Source organism: Sorex araneus, chromosome 5 (assembly GCF_027595985.1).
Source record: "Sorex araneus isolate mSorAra2 chromosome 5, mSorAra2.pri, whole genome shotgun sequence".
Lineage (NCBI taxonomy): Eukaryota > Metazoa > Chordata > Mammalia > Eulipotyphla > Soricidae > Sorex > Sorex araneus.
In genome coordinates, this window is record NC_073306.1 from 91136978 (window position 1) to 91153202 (window position 16225).

At 43.5% G+C, this 16225-nt stretch overlaps 1 protein-coding gene across 1 annotated transcript; it reads left to right on the forward strand.

Moving 5' to 3' along the window:
* The first annotated feature begins 1646 nt into the window (after positions 1–1646).
* On the forward strand, positions 1647–13931 carry HENMT1 (HEN methyltransferase 1). The gene is made up of 7 exons (XM_004620014.2): positions 1647–1734; positions 3629–3757; positions 6802–6914; positions 8139–8273; positions 9617–9796; positions 11075–11252; positions 13389–13931. The coding sequence occupies exons 1-7, from the start codon at positions 1714–1716 to the stop codon at positions 13806–13808; spliced, it is 1176 nt and encodes a 391-aa protein (XP_004620071.1). The 5' UTR covers positions 1647–1713; the 3' UTR covers positions 13809–13931.
* Positions 13932–16225: the final 2294 nt, after the last annotated feature.

The window sequence follows — 16225 nt, forward strand, 5'->3', positions numbered from 1 at the left end:
ACACTCAAGGGTGCACAGGCTTACTCCTGGCTCTGTGCTCAGGGGCCACTCCTTCTGGTGCCTGGGAACCATATGAAATCATGGGGATTGAACCAGGTAGGCTGTTCTAGGCCTTAACCTCTGCACCATCCCTCTGGTCAGAGTTACATACATTTTACTCAGTCACAAAAGCAAGAATTGTGTAATTCATTTCTGATATTCCATATATTTTATGTATGGCAGTTTATCTGAAAATACAGTTCTACTGTATTATTTATGCTATTGAACTGCTATTTTCTATAGGGGAGCACTTTTATTAGTAAACATTAGCTTTCGAGTCTTTAGAATACTTCCACCAAAGAAGGCACGATCTCTTCTCTCCCTTCCTTATACTCTTTCATTATACACACAATGTGTATTGTCAGCGTGACTCTGCAGGAGAAGGAGGATAAGTTATATCACTTTGCTGAGCCGTCAGCTGCGTCCTTGGCATGCAAAAATAATCAGTTGGTAGTTGAGGGGCTTAAAAACGTTGTTGTTGTTTTTTTTTTCGGAGAGTTCAGATGTCACAGCACCAATTTTACCCTGACGGCCCCGGCGGACGGTCTTCTGACCCACGGGCCTCTGCTGGACGCTCGGCCCTCTGCCTTCCAAGGGTCGGGACCGTTTCCAGCATCTTGCAGCTCGCTAGGGCGCGACCCGAACCCAACAGCCACCCAAGCCGCGCGGGTTGGGGGATGCGGAGGTTGGGGGTAGCCCCCGACCCCTTCCAATGTTCGGGAGACGTCGAAAGTGGCTTCGGGGCATGCGCTCCAGTGGCCGTTAAGCAAAGCAAAACCGACGCCTTGGAAGCCGTAGGAGCCTGGGGCTGGGGCCTGGCGCCGGGCGAGCCGGGTGGGCCCGGCCGACGGCGGGCGGCGGCGCAGGTGCGGCCGAGGGCGGGTAACGTCACGCAGCGGGCCTGCGCGGGCGCGGGCGCCGCGGCCGGTGATACGAGGGAAATGCGGCGGCGGCTGCACGCAACCCCCTGCTACCCTTCGGGCGAGCTCCTCACTCGCAGGTAAAGGATGTTGCTTGCTGGCCAAAGACCTCCCAGCTAAACCTGCGGGCCGACGTGCTGCGTACTTTTGACCACAAGTTTGAGTGGAATTAAGTGTGCAATAGAAAACCCAGACTTCCGCCCGAGCCCGTCGGGGAATTTGCCCAGGAGCTGAAGTCTCTTTCTTTTACTTAATTTAGGACACTTCCCTCCTCCCGCCCACTCACCCCCCATCCCCCCCCTTTTTTTGGTTTGTTTTGACAAATGAATTACTGAAAACAAATTGAGTGACGTCAAGGACTTTGCTGAAATAGTCACAACCGAGGGGATGGTTAGTTGAATACAAATTAGTTTGTATCAAACAAAACGAACCCCTAAACGAAAAGAACAGGTATTAATGGATATTCATGCATTGGTGCATTGCGTTTGGTGGGGTCACAAGTTAACTTGGGGCCTCTGAGCTTGTTTGCCACGTCTGGAACAATATTTAATTGAATTCATTCTGTGAGTTAAAGTAATGTATAGAGAGAAGGGAGAAAGCTCACAGGCTCTCGTCCTTACTGATTTTACGCAGATATTTAGTCCAGCTGCTTCTTCTAAAAAAATTATGTGTTATATTTACAGCCCAGTGGGTGCTATTCATAGAGCCAGTAGGATACATCTGCATTTTTGTTTCAGCGACTCCTGGAAACAAAATGGAACAAAGCGACTTAGAGGTAAGTGTCTTCTAAACTATCTGAGTCTGAAGAGTTAATTTGTGAGATTTACTGTCAGGTCAAATACATTTAGACCCTAGCATTTCCCACCTGTTGGTTGAGCTAATGTATAAAGAAATAAAATACCCCATTTGGTGCATATAAAGTAAAAATATTTAAATCATCAATTGATATTTTAAGTGGCAAAGTCTAAAAAAACTCAAATGTGTTGTTCTAACTTTGTTTTATTTTTTAAGTTTGTGGGGCTACACCTGGCAGCACTCAGCACTGGGCACTCACTCCTGGCGGACCCATATGTGGTGCACCAATATGTGGTGCCAGGTATTGCACCAGGGTCAGCTGCATATAATTGTGCTATTGCTCTGGCCCTGTTTTTCTATTTTAAAGTTTTTTTTTCAATCTGGACATTTTCTGCACCTAAATATTTTGTATGAGGAGGGCTGGGATCTGGCCAATAAGTCTGCATTACTCAGAAGTTTCTGGAGGAAGATGACTGAGCTTAAAAATCACATTTATAACAAAAAAATAAATTTAAAAAAATCACATTTATGGTACCTAGGTTGTAGCTCCGAACTGAGCTACCTTCACTTTCCACTTATTACACTTAACTGTGGCACATTTGAAATGGGCTAGAGCTGTAGAGACAGTGAACTTACACTTTATTTTCATTTAAAAGCAGAGACCCAATTTAATAGCAAAGTTTTGACTATGTTTGGAATAGCTTGAATATGTGAATCCACTTTTTAAATGTAAATGATTTGAAACCTAAGTCCAGGTCCAGTATTTGTGATGAAACATTTGAAAGTGAAAGACTTAAATGTAAAATACACTGAAATTTGAAAGACATGTAATATGAAAAAAATCAAGAATATAAATACATACAGATTTCATCTGGAGATGAGAATTGAGATATTGGGGGTAGATATTATAATTGTACCTTAAACACTAAAGTTAGGCAAGCATTTCAAGTTGCATGTTTGGCATATATTTTATTTCTATTGCATAGTACTATTCTGGGCTAAAATATATTTAGACTGGACTATACCTTTGGCACTGCTTCTTAGGAACAGCAGTAACAGCCATTGCAGATTACTAATATTTCTTTTTTCACCCCTCTGAAGATTACATAAAAATTCTTACACTTGTAAAGATACTTTTATTAATAAGATTTACAAAGGAAGATCTAGGCCTATTGCAATAAGAATATTGCAGCTAGGAAAGACTGGACTTACTTTTAGAATTAATAGAAACAGCTGGGGGTAGAGGGGGACTCTGTATTGTACGAGCGAATCAGGGGCCTATGGATGAGAAGGTATTAAAGTGGAGACAACGAGGTATGGGAGTACCTGATAAAGGTGGGTCAGAATAACCAAATATCACAGGTGAGGAGTGAGGAATTGGATTTGAAGTTAAGGGGAATTCTTTCTAAACAGTAAAATTCTTGCTAAAACTGATTGTGGTAGCCCAAAGATGGACAGGGTCCAGGTAGAGGTGCCTAACAGATTTGGAAGGGCGGGGAAGGTCAATGGTTTGTTTCCAGCCTGCTAAAGCATAGGCCTTGAGAGTTCCTTCCATGAATGGTTGGTTTCTTGTAGGTTGGCAGTTTATTGTTGTTTTATTAAATGCATTCCTAAGTAATATTTCCTCAGCTGACTGTAAGCTGTAGGGAGCATCATGCTAAATTGTTAATAAACAGTGTGAGGGGAGGCTCAGGTGCCCACTGAAGGTAATGTGGTACCCCTGCCCCCATCCCCACCCTGCCCCCAGTGACTGTAGGGATGCAGTGGGGTTTGAAGGGCCAACAAGAGTGGAGGGGGAGAGAGTGATCTTGCTCCTGATTTATTTCCGAAGGCCCTACTTGCTTTAAAACCTTTTCTTGTTCGTAAACTTTCAGTGCAATAATGTGACTGATGGTAATTTTGAAGAAGTCGCTGGCAAGAAGGTGATTGAGTTTAAACCTCCATTATACAGACAGCGGTACTATTTTGTTAAAAATCTAGTGAATAAACATAAACCCAAGAAGGTATGTATCTTCCCAAACATTTAATGATTAAGGGTGTCTCAGATTAAAAAAAAAATCTCAATAAGGATCTGGTGAGCAAAGACTGTTGAGAAAGAGTTCTGAAGGCAGGGAAAGGATTATTCCAATAGAGAGTATGCTGACCATAAGATCTACATGTGTCCCAAGAGTTGCACAGAAAGGGTTTTTTTTGTTGTTGTTGTTCCTTTCCTTTGGTTTTGGGCCACACCCAGTGGTAGTCAGGATTTTCACCTGGCTCTGCCCTCAGGAATCACTCCTGGTGGTGCTTGGTGCTCTGGGGATCTTGTGTGAGGCTAGTGATCAAACCCAGGTTGGCTGTGTGCAAGTGCCTTACTTACTCTCTCTCTCTCTCCTGGCCCTAGAAAGGGTTTTTTCTTTTTCTTTTTTTTAAAATTAAATCACCATGTGAAAAGTTACAAGACTTTCAGGCTTAAGTCTCAGTCATACAATGATCAAACACCCATCCCTTCACCAGTGCATATGTTCCACCACCAAGAACCCCAGTGTACCTCCCATCCCACCCCCACCCCCACCCCCCACCTGTGTGGCTGATGATTTTCACTTTACTTTCTCTTTACTTTGATTACATCAATATTTCAACAGGAAACTTACTGTTATTATTTGGAGTTTTCCCCCAACAATCAGACCTGCTGAAAAGGCATCATTTGATAATTTGTTTTCTATTGCTGAGAATGAAGAGCATGTGAGGTTGTGTGGCCACAACAGTTTTGGATTTCTGGTATTTTAGTAATTGAGTCCAGAGAGATTTTTTAAATTTTATTTTATTGAATCACCGTGACAAAAGTTACAAAGCTTTAAGGTTTAAGTCTCAGTCATACAATGATCAAACCCCCATCCCTTCACCAGTGCCCCTGTTCCCCCACCAAGAACCCCAATATATCCCCCTCCAACCCCCCAACCTCCCACAACTGAGTGGCCAATGATCTTCACTTTATTCTCTCTATACTTTGGATACATTCAATATTTCAACAAGAGAACTGACTATTATTATTCGGAATTTTCCCCCAACAATCAAACCTGCTGAAAAGGCATCATTTGATAGTTTGTTTTCCATGGCTGAGAATGAAGATTATAGGAGATAATCGTCTCGGTCATGCAGTTTTGTATTTCTTTTGTTTTAGCTCAGTTTACAGCCTAGATGCATTTCTATAAGTCTCTGGGTGCCAAAATGGGTTGGTAGAACCTCCTGGATCATAGTCTTTAAGGAGCAGAGGGGACGTGTCGTGCGTGGCTGCTCCGGATCTCATCTGGGCCGAGGGAGTGCCGGTAACACCCCCATCCCATGATCTCTTGCGCGCCATGTCACTACAAAGCGAGTACCTAAGTCCAGAGAGATTTCTGCCAGAAATCGCATCATTGCAAGCTCATACCTCTGTTTAGTGGGCCTTATAAGATGGTGGTCACCATGCCACCACCAGGGAAAGCAAAGGCCGAGAGAGAAAAACCTTTTCCTTCCCGGGGCGGCATGGGGGTCATAGCTTAGTTCACAGTCTAGAGGCATTTCTGCAAGAAGATGCTGTGTGCCGAAAGTAGTTAGTTGGCCTCCGGGATCATGGGCATTCAGGAATGGAGGGGCCGCTCGTGTGCAGCCGCTTGGGATCACATCTGGGCAGAGAGCGGAAAGTGATTTTTCTTGATAGGAATAAAGCTAGACAGAACTAGGTGAGGGGAAGTGAGAGAAGAGGATGGTAGGATTAGGTAATGGAAAATGTTGCCTTGTCAATGGCCAATTTTCTGGGACCAATGCTTGAAGAAAGGCTGCTTCATTTAATCCTGTGGATGCACTCCAGAGTTCAGGGGGCCAGGGACAAGAAGGAAGACTGCCCAAAGTTAGGCTAACCAGTATTTTGTTGCAGTCACTGACTGGAACTAATAACTATACTGGTTATTCAAGGCAATGTCTAGGAGTCCCTGGCAGCATGGTGGGTCTGGTGGAAGAACGTTAGGGGGGGACACAAAACATAGGTGGTTCCTTTAACCTCTTTACCTAGAATGTAGTGCTCAGGGAAAATTCCATACTGGCAATTTTGGATGTGAAGATAAGTTTGGCATTTTACATTGGATCTGATGCTCTCCACAGTTTCAGAGAAGTAACTCAGAACTTCAGGCCAATCAGCCTGGGGCTACAGTGCTTCTTTTTTGTTTTTGTTATTTTGTGAGTGTGTGGGAGGGGGGGCTACTTCTGGCAGTGCTCAGGGGTTGCTTCTGGCTCTGCATTCAGGAATCACTCCTGGTGGGCTCAGGAGACTGTTTGGAATGCTGAGGATCAAACCAGGGCAGTTGCTGGCAAGGCAAGTGCCCTGTCCTCTTACTATCTGGCCTCCCACAATGCTTCTTTTTTGATGAGAAGCCCATGGCCCACCACACTGACTTCAGAGGACAGTGGTGGTTTTATAGAATTCTTATAGTATACATACACATCTCGTGGTAGATGCTTGGCAATTAAAAACTGTGAGTTGGATGGTCTGGATGAATAAGAGGGTTTCCAAAAGTTGATTTTTCTCCTTGACTTTCAAGACTTGGGGTAAAGTTCTTGGTTAAAGGTTTTCTTGTTTTAACCACAGAGCTACTTGTGTCTTCACAATGTTGCAATTACTTATTTATATCTGGTGGCTTGAGGGCACCAGCAATCAATGAAAACATCTATCTAAAATGGAGTTTTTGGGTGGTTTGCTTTAGGTTTTTGGGTTTTTTTCTTTGCAGAGGGTAGTTGAGAATTCAGTATTATATTTTATTTCATTTGGCCTAGAATTGGTTAAATGACTGTTATGTGATAAACATAGGGAGGTAAACACATAAACTTGTCTTCGGGGCCAGAGTGATAGCACCAAGGGTAGGGCTTTTGCCTTGCATGCAGGTAACCTGAGTTCCATTCTTGGCATCCCATGTAATCCCCTTAACACTGGCCAGGAGTGATCCCTGCGTACAGAAATAATGTTTTGATCATATTTATTTTCTCTGGCTATAAATGTCTTTGAAATAACCAACCTCTATCTCGTTGCTAGGTTGCTGACTTGGGCTGTGGTGACACTTCACTCATATGGCTGCTAAAATTCCACAGTTGTATTGAACTGCTTGTTGGAGTAGATATTGATGAAGATAAATTGCAATGGAAAGGGTAATGTCTAGTTTCTGAAGTAGTTGCGCACTAATCCCAAACTTGTGGCATTAGTAATTCCAGTTGGAAGTGTTATTTTATGTAACTTTTGAAATATTGACTGAGTGCCTCAAGCTCACGAAATGAATATTTGCCATAATCCTGATTGTCTGTGTGTAATGGTGAATAATAACTCTTTTCTTGGGGGGGGTTGTTTGCAGTCACACCCAGTGGTGCTCAGGGCTTATTCCTGGCTCTATGCTCAGGGAGCCATATGGTGTGCCAGGGATAAAACCCAGGGGGTCCTGTGCAAGACTAGTGCATTACCCACTGTGCTATCACTCTGGCCCCAATAAACCTAATTTTCTTCCATTGTAGAAATAGGGCCTCAATTAAATAACTAATAGCCACACCTTAAAAAATTAAACTTCAAGTGGCAAAACCCAACTAATGTTGGATAGCGTGATATTTCTTACACGTGGCTGGGGCAAAGGCTCCAGGCCCTCTCAGTTTGAACCACAGCAGCTCTTCATTTATGTCTGTCTTTCTTTCTGTGGCTCCTTAGTTATATTCTCTTTTTTTTTCTTTTTGAGTCACACCCAGCGATGCACAGGGGTCACTCCTGGCTCTGCACTCAGGAATTACTCCTGGCAGTGCTCGGGGGACCATATGGGATGCTGGGAATCGAACCTGGGTCTTCCGCATGCAAGGCAAACGCCCTACCTGCTATGCTATTGCTCCAGCCCCTCCTTAGTTATATTCTAATTCCATAATTATATATATATTTCAGGATTTCTTCTAAGCACAAGTAGGAGGGGAGGGGGAAATAGCTCAACGGACAGAGCCTCAAGCTTTGCATGTAGGGACCCTAGATTCAGTCCCCGACAGTGCATGATTTCCCCAAAGCACTGGTGGTGTGTCCCTCCAAAACAAAACCAAACAACTCTCTCCCCCTTACCCCTACCCCAATAAACCAGAGTCGGCAAAACACAGATCTAAAGTGAGCTCAGGAACAAAAAGTATTATAAATAAGAATAGTATCAGATAAAGTTTATTTCTTATGGCTTGTTACTCCTTGATCTGAGGCAGGGTTGTATGAGCTGATACACTGAATCATGGAAAACAGTCACAGTCCAACTACAGTAAATGGAAGACAATTATTGGAGGGTCAGGATTCTGAAGATAGTAAGAGAGTTCTCACAAATATTGTGTTAAAGTGTTTCTTCTTCAATGATTCCTTTGCAGGAGTAAGTTGTCTCCTTTCATGGGGGATTTCCTAAGTCCTCGGGATCTGAATTTGACGATTACCTTGTATCACGGTTCCGCAGTAGAGAAAGATTCTCGTTTGCTTGGATTTGACTTAATAACGTGTATTGAATTGTAAGTATTTATATATATATATTTATTTGAAACATCAGAATGAGTTAGTCATAGTAGATTATATCTTGAGTATATATTTAACTATGATCTTAGTTCTTATTTGTAAAGATGATTTCTTGTCAGTTATAATTCACTGGATTTTTTGGGGGAGGGGTCACTCACCGCATGATACTCAGGGGTTACTCCTGGCTCTGCACTCAGGAATTATTTCTGGAGGTGCTCAGGGGTCCACATGGGATCCTGAGGATCAAACCCAGGTTAGTAACATGAAGGCAAGTGCCTTACCCGCTGTACTATCATTCCAGCCTTTTACTTAACACCATTCTATGTTATCTCCCTTTCAAGATTGTCATGCTGGCATTTTGATCAATGGGTTTCCTTTGCCTGGAGATACTTATCCCAGGACTCGAGCACTTGCTTTGGACACATGCACTCCAACCTTCACCCAGACTCCACATGGTCCCTGAGCACTGCCAAGTGTAAACCCCAAAAAGAAAAATTCAAGAGTACTTCCTGCCAGAGAATTTCACTCTGTCCTGTACCATTCATTACATTGATTACTTATTAATTCATTATTTATGAGTTAAAAACATAACTACCATGTAATCCTGTCAGGAAACAACACAAATCCATGCTGCCATCCGGTCTTAGTTCATCCTCAGTCTGCATCTGTTGGTCAATCAAGTTATTTTATAGTAATTAAAGTTTTAATGCCCTTCACATGATCCAGGATCGCATGGTGCATTGAACTGTAATATTTCCTTTATTTTTTTATTCTGTTATTTTTGCTCTTGTTGTGGGGGTATACCTGGCAGTGCTTAGGGGCCACCAGGGCCATACCCAGTAGTGCTGCTTAGGGAGAAGGTGGTGTTGGGGGGATAGAATCTAAGATCTCTAATCCTGGATCCTCAGACTGGTTTCCTTTCATCTGGACTAGGGCTGCTCAGTTCTTTGCTGTCTTATTTGCCCTAACTATTTCTGAAGAATATTTGCTAATTGCCTTCTGGAATAACCCTCATTCTGGGTTTGTCTGTTTCCTCACTGTAGATGCTGCCACAGTAGTGATCATATGTCCTGGTGTATCATGTGTACTGGTGCATTGTATAAGGCAGGCATTTGCTCCAATACTTTGGTAATGGTACTGATCATGAGGCTTGGAGAGCACTGCAAAAGACCTTAGTGGGATGGGTGAGATTTCTGAATAAGTGTTTTTAGGTCACTTCAGTACTCTTATGTAGTCAAAGAAGGGGCAGATGAATACAGAGAGAGGAATTACTCTGCCAGATCAATTTGGCTGCAAGTGAAGTCAGCTCCTCTGACATCTTTCCCATTAACCATTTTAGAATAGAACATTTGGATTCCAGAGACCTGGCCAGGTTTCCCAAAGTTGTATTTGGGTACCTGTCTCCAGCGATGGTCGTCATCAGCACACCCAACTCTGAGTTCAACCCCCTGTTTCCAACAGTGACTCTAAGAGATTCTGACCACAAATTTGAGTGGAGCAGAATGCAGTTTCAGACCTGGTATGTTTACAAGTGTTTTTGTTTATTTTTTTGTTCTGGGGGAGCCCAGTGGAATTACAAAGTCCTACAAGGGGGTATGGCTCCTGACAACAGGCTAGACCTCAACAATTAAAAACCAAGTTTCCCGAGAAATTTAATGGCCAAAAATTAGGTTTTTGGGAGCCATACACGCAAACTACTTCTGGCTTAGCTATACAAGCTCGTTTGTTGGCCTTGCTTCAGAGATCCATAACTAAATCTCGAAAGAGATCAAAAGCTGCAGTTACCTGAGACTTTCACAAGGCTGAACAGACAGAGCAGGGGGCAGGTCAGTCTGGTGCCTATCCACAAGACCCCTGGCAGCCACTTGCTCCCACAATCCAAAATTGCCATCATGCCCCCAGCCAGACTGTACCATCTCAGGACGGGCCTCACCAAGATATAATCTGCTAAAACATTGGGTATGTGGGTTTTGTGAAATCTTCAGGCTTTCTTGGGGTCGGGATGGGCTACCTCCCCCCACCTCCCTGTACTTCTGGAAGCCTTGGCAATCACGTCCACACCCCAAATGTGCCACGAAATTAAAATAGCTACTCTAGCAATTCCTAATAAAAGTACTGAACACCCTGAACAAACACGTTGACCTCTTAGTTCTTGTATTACAAACTATAGTGCACAAAAGGAAGGATTAAAAAAATAAAAGTGCCTGACATAGAGGCAGGCTGAGGGTGGGTGTTGAGATATGGTGGAAGGGAAACAGGGGACATTGGTGGTGGGAAATGTACACTGGTGGAAGGATGGATGTTGGATCACTGTATGACTGAAACCAATCATGAAAGCTTTGTAATGGTCTATCTCATGGATAATAAAAAAAGTCCTACAAAGAAAATCTTAATATCCAGACATTGCTGAAATTATTTTATGCCAATAAAATTCAATAAAAATTACGAATGAAATTATTTTATTCCAATTGCGGTTTCTCTACTCAGGGATTTGAACATGTTTTTGGCCTCCAGGAACTGGGATTGCTGCCCTCCATTCTGCTCCATAGCTTCCCTCTGTCCTCTGTATACCTGTACATGCTGACACTGTTGTTGCCTTCAAACTTTTCACATAACTAAGCATACGCTATCCTATGGCATGATGTGGTGCTCAGGGAATTTGCAACAGAAGTGTAGTTCATTGTGATGTGTGTGTTGCGCACAAGTGCATTCTGCTCTGTTGCTGGACGTGCTTTAGTTAGAACTGCACTAGTTCTAAGATTAGATAAAAAGGATTCTCTCTTCCTTTGGATTTCAGGGCTTTAGATGTGGCAAACCTCTACAATTACTCGGTGGAGTTTACTGGTGTGGGGGAGCCCCCCATAGGAGCTGAGGAAGTTGGGTACTGTACCCAGATAGGAATCTTCCGGAAAAACTTCACCAAGTCAGCCACTCTGTGCCAATCTGAGCAGCATGGCGAACTTACTTATAAAGCTGTGAGTATCCTTTGTGAGGTAGCCCTTGAGGAGGAGCACCTACATCAGGGTGGTGAGAGGCCCCCACTGAATGAAATTATTTTATTTATTTGAGGTTTTTTATTATTTGATTATTTTGATTAATTTGATTAATTATTTGATTAATTTGAGGTCTGAAAAGCCTTATTGCCCCCAACCATGGTCAGAGTTGGTCTCCAAAGGCTCTTGAGGCTCAGCCAGCATGTCTCAGAGCATTTGAGAAAGAAAGAAGAGCATCAGTGCCACAAGGAGTGATGTGTTGGTGTGAGCTGGGGGCGGGGGTAGGGTCGGGTGGGGGGCGGGGAAGGAAAACTACTCATGGTTCCTTAACAGCCCACTTCCCCTAACTGGCAGAACTGAGCCTCCAGGCTTCTCAGACTTTTGATTTAAGGGTGGGGGAGGGGGTTAAGGAAAAAAGAACCCCACCTTTTCCTTCCGGTGATCTTTGCTTTTTCTTATTTGCTTTTGCTTTCTCATGTCAACTTAAGAATGTGGGTATGCAACATGTGGGTAGGCGCATGACAGGGAGACTTGGATCATTAGACTTTTTAATTTTTAAAAAAATTTTATTGAATCACCATGAGATAGTTACAAGCTTTCATGTTTGGGTTATAATCTCACAATGATCAAAGACCCATCTCTCCACCGATATTCTGGGTATACCCCCCCTTTCCCACCCTCCCCCTGCCTCCATGGCCAACAATATTCCCCATACTCTCTACTTTTGGGCATTATGGCTTGCAACATAGACATTGAGAGGTCATCATGTTTGTTCCATTATCTACTTTCGGCATGCATCTCCCATCCCAGCTGGTTCCTCCAGCCATCATTTTCTTAGTGATCCTTTCTGTATTCCATCTGCCTTCTCCCCTCCGCTTGTGAAGCAGTCTTCCAGCTATGGGAAATCCTCCTGGCTGTTGTCTCTACTGTCCTTGGGTGTCAGTCTCATGTGATATTATTCTATACTCCACAAATGAGTGCAGTCTTCTTATGTCTGTCCCTCTCTTTCTGACTCATTTCACTTAGCATGATACTCTCCATGTCCATCCATTTATAAGCAAATTTCATGACTTCATCTCTCCTAACAGCTGCATAGTATTCCATTGTGTAGATGTACCAAAGTTTCTTTAACCAGTCATCTGTTTTAGGGCTCTCGGGTTGTTTCCAGATTTTGGCTATTGTGTACAGTGCTGCAGGATAATTAGACTTTTGAAAGCATATCAGACCATGAATGTCTGTGGACAGTGATTTGACTCCCATGAAAATGGAGCCATTTAACTGAGAGTTTTGACATAGGTGTAGACAGTTAATGCTTTATCTGAAAGTGGTTGGGGGCCAGACCTGGTGCTTGTGTTGGTGTGGTGCTGGGGTTGAGTCCAGAGCCTCATACGTTCCAGGTTTGCACTCAGCCCATTGAGGCTATTTCTTTTTCTTTTTGGGTCACACTCGGCGATGCACAGATGTTACTCCTGGCTCTGCACTCCTGGAGGTGCTCAGGGGACCGTATGGGACGACTGGGATTTGAACCTGGGTTGACTGTGTGCAAGGCAAACGCCTTATTCGCTGTGCTATCTCTCCAGCGCCCCCCCATTAAGACTCTTACGCTGCTTTCATCACCAGTTTTAACTGCTTTGGGGCAACACTTGGCTGTGTTCAGGACTTATACCTGACTCTATGCTCAGGATCACTCCTGGTGGGCTTAGGAGACCAGAGCGGTGCTGGGTATAGAACCTGGCCTGGCTGTATGCAAGGCAGATGCCCTACCTACTGTCATATCTCTCCAGCCCCAATTCTTTTTTAAGCTAAAAATAATTAATTTTTTCCAATGCTGGGGATTGAACCCATCCATGCAAAGCATGTGCTGACCCACATCCCTTGCCCCAGTAAATTGATTTTTATTTTTTTGGTGGTGGTGGTGAGGAAAGGGGCTGCAGCTGATAGTGCTCCAGGAGGTGCCAAGGAACCCTTGCCTCCTGCACCCGAATGTACATTCAGCCTACTGAATTCTCTCTCCACTGCTTGGGCCCAGTTAATTCTTAATTTGGTTAAAGCTCCTAATGATTTTGAAATTTCTCCTAATTTGAAATATTTCGGCTTTTTGGTTTGCCCTTCCATCAGGTTTTTACAGCCATCTACCCAAGTTTGCAGCAAAAACGATTCCGCCAGCTTGTGTTAACTAATGAAGTGTTCCGAGAAGTCCAAAGCATGAAACATACATTTGTCCAAAGCCTGAAACCACAGGATGAAGGGGCATTTTGTGATAAGTCCAAAGACGCTGGCCTCTCACGTGCCTGTGTCACGCTCCTGGGACCGGTCTTCACAGAGGCGGAGAAGACCAACATAGAAAAGTCCCCCGAACCTTTCTGCATAGGAAACAAATTCTATGTGCCTTTGGAAAGACTCTTTGCTTATCCCAAGGTGAACCGCTTATGTGATAACATCGAGGTGCTGAAAACACTCATTGCTGGCTCAGTTGGGTTGAACAGCGATGGCTCTGCCGTGAAGGTTGATCTGCTTGATGAAGAGGAGAGTTTCTGACAGCCCTTGGTTCCTGAAATTCAGGAATTGATACTTTGTAGGCACCATTCAGGTCACTTTTGATTTTGAGGTTACCTGCTTTCCTAACTCAGTTATTACTTTTTTTGTTTTTGGAAAAATATGCTTTTGGTGGGGGCGGGGAAAATGGTAGATAGAGCTTGTTCATAGTGTGCTTGGTTACTGTGTTTCCTGTGTTTTAGCATATGTTGAATGTGACATTAAAAAACTTTTTTTTAAAAAAAAAAAAATTGGATCATAAATAGCAATTTAAAACTTTTTACAAAGGGGGTAAGGGTTACTTTGAAATCTGTCTGGGGGCTGGGGATATGGCTCATAGGTTGAGAACTTGCCTCTTTTTGTAAAAGGCCTTTGGGTTCAACACTAAAGCAACGCACACTCTTTCTAGAATTTTCTGTTTCTTTTGGTTAAATTCTAATCTGTGATACTTAGCCTGAAAAGACATACAAAGCAGGGCTGCAGGTAATGGATGAGACAGATGTCCTCCTTTGCATAAACAGTCACCCCAATTTGTTGAACGTTTTTTCTTTGCATCCTTTTCTCTGGAGCTTCTGATTGGAATTGGGGTGCCAGCAGCTGGTCTGTGGGACTCTGTTGTAATCAGAGCTGACCTAGTGTGGTACCTCTGCCAACAAAGGAATCAAGATCCATCTTGCGGTGGTGCTGTACTTGGCAAGCATCTCTGGGTCAAATGTTTGAGTTGTAATTTCCACCTGCATGTTCTAAAGCAGACCAAGAAAGCAGGGACAGGAGAGAGTGTGCCCACTGTTCTGGAATGTAGGCGGCAAGACGGTGGGTAACACTGATGCTCCTTGTGAAGCCCATCAAGGTCTCTTGGCCACTCCTTACCATAGGGGAATCAGGAAAGTGCTGTTTGTTGAAAGGCCATGTTCCCACTGCCTCGATGTCTGTGCCACAAAAGGACAGTCCTTAAACACTGGGCTTTGTACAGAGTGGGTGCTTGGGAAATGTCTCCCGGTGACCTACTATCAAACTGAACTTTGAAGGGCCAAGAATTATGTGGATGATGGTGGATTTGGTGTGAGTGGTGTGCAAAGAAGGGATTCTGGGAGGGACTGTTCTGTTCATCACAAAACCATGGATGGTTTCATCCAATCTGCCCAGGTCTCACACTGACCTTTTTCCCCTCCTGAATGCATATGATTAAGATATTTTTCATGCCCCCTCACCCCCTGCCCCCAACCCCCACCAAAAAATTTTAAAAACACACAAAAAGCAAAAAAAAAACAAACAAAAACCACCCCAAATCCTCCTCTGCCATTATTTTTTCCAGGCCTCTGCACAATTTTTATCCTAGGGCTGCCTCTTCCACATTGCTTTCCTGTGTTAGAACCAAGATTTCTAGCCAAGGCTAGTGCTTTCTCCTGTCTTTCTCTAACACAATTCACTTCTCTCCTGGAAACTCATAAATGAGCAGGACTGCGCCCACTGTGAAGGAGCCATGCTTTTCCTCAAGCACTGGCCTCCTCCCGCACAAACTGAAATCACGAGTTCATTCTTCCTGAAGTTTGTCCTCACGGACTACCTGATACAGACTTTTCTTTGTATACTATAAGGTTCATTAGTGCCGCAAACCAAGAGTCCAACAAATACTCTGCTTGTAGAGTCAGGGAGTGGCAGGAGCTGTGGTGTGGAGAAGCAGCTGTGACCAGGCTACTATAAAACATCTGGCCAAAAGGGCTGTCAGATTTTGACCGGAGTTTGAAGGTCCTTTTGTTGCCTTTTTTAAAAAAAAAATATTTCTGGCCACAAGGTATTTGAAATCTTGCTCCTTTCCATAGATACCCTTCAACAAACAACAACCAACAACCCTCACACATCTTCCTCCAAACTACAACTTTGCCAATTTACAAATGGCAAGTTTTTTTCTACAACCACCTAAACATTTTATTTATTTATTTATTTATTTATTTATTTAACTTTTTATTGAATCACCATGTGAAAAGTTACAAAGTTCTCAGGTTTATGTCTCAGTTATACAATATTCAAACACCCATCCCTTCACCAGTGCCCATATTCCACCACCCAAAACCCCAGTATACCCCCCACCCCCACCCCTCCACCCCCGACTGTATACCTGATGAATTTCACTTCATTTTCTCTTTACCTTGATTACGTTCCATATTTCAACACAAAACTCACTATTGTTGTTGGAGTTTCCACCCAAGAAAGACAGCCCTACTACCAAGGAAGCATTTGATAATTAGTTTTCCATTGCTGAGAATGAAGAGATATGTAGCCCCACTGCTCCAAGTACATAACTCTTTTTCTTTCCTTTTTCCTTTTCTTTTTTTTTCCCCCCTCATCCCCCTTCCCGCGCCTCATAGTATGGTGTATGCCACGCTGCGTTTCTCCCTGAAAATGGGAAACAACCGGGA

Coding starts and splice junctions, on each gene's coding strand:
- HENMT1 (XM_004620014.2), top strand. CDS start 1,714: ATGGAACAAAGCGACTTAGAG. Junction 1,735..3,628: donor TGGAACAAAGCGACTTAGAG/GTAAGTGTCTTC, acceptor GTAAACTTTCAG/TGCAATAATGTGACTGATGG. Junction 8,274..9,616: donor TTAATAACGTGTATTGAATT/GTAAGTATTTAT, acceptor TAACCATTTTAG/AATAGAACATTTGGATTCCA.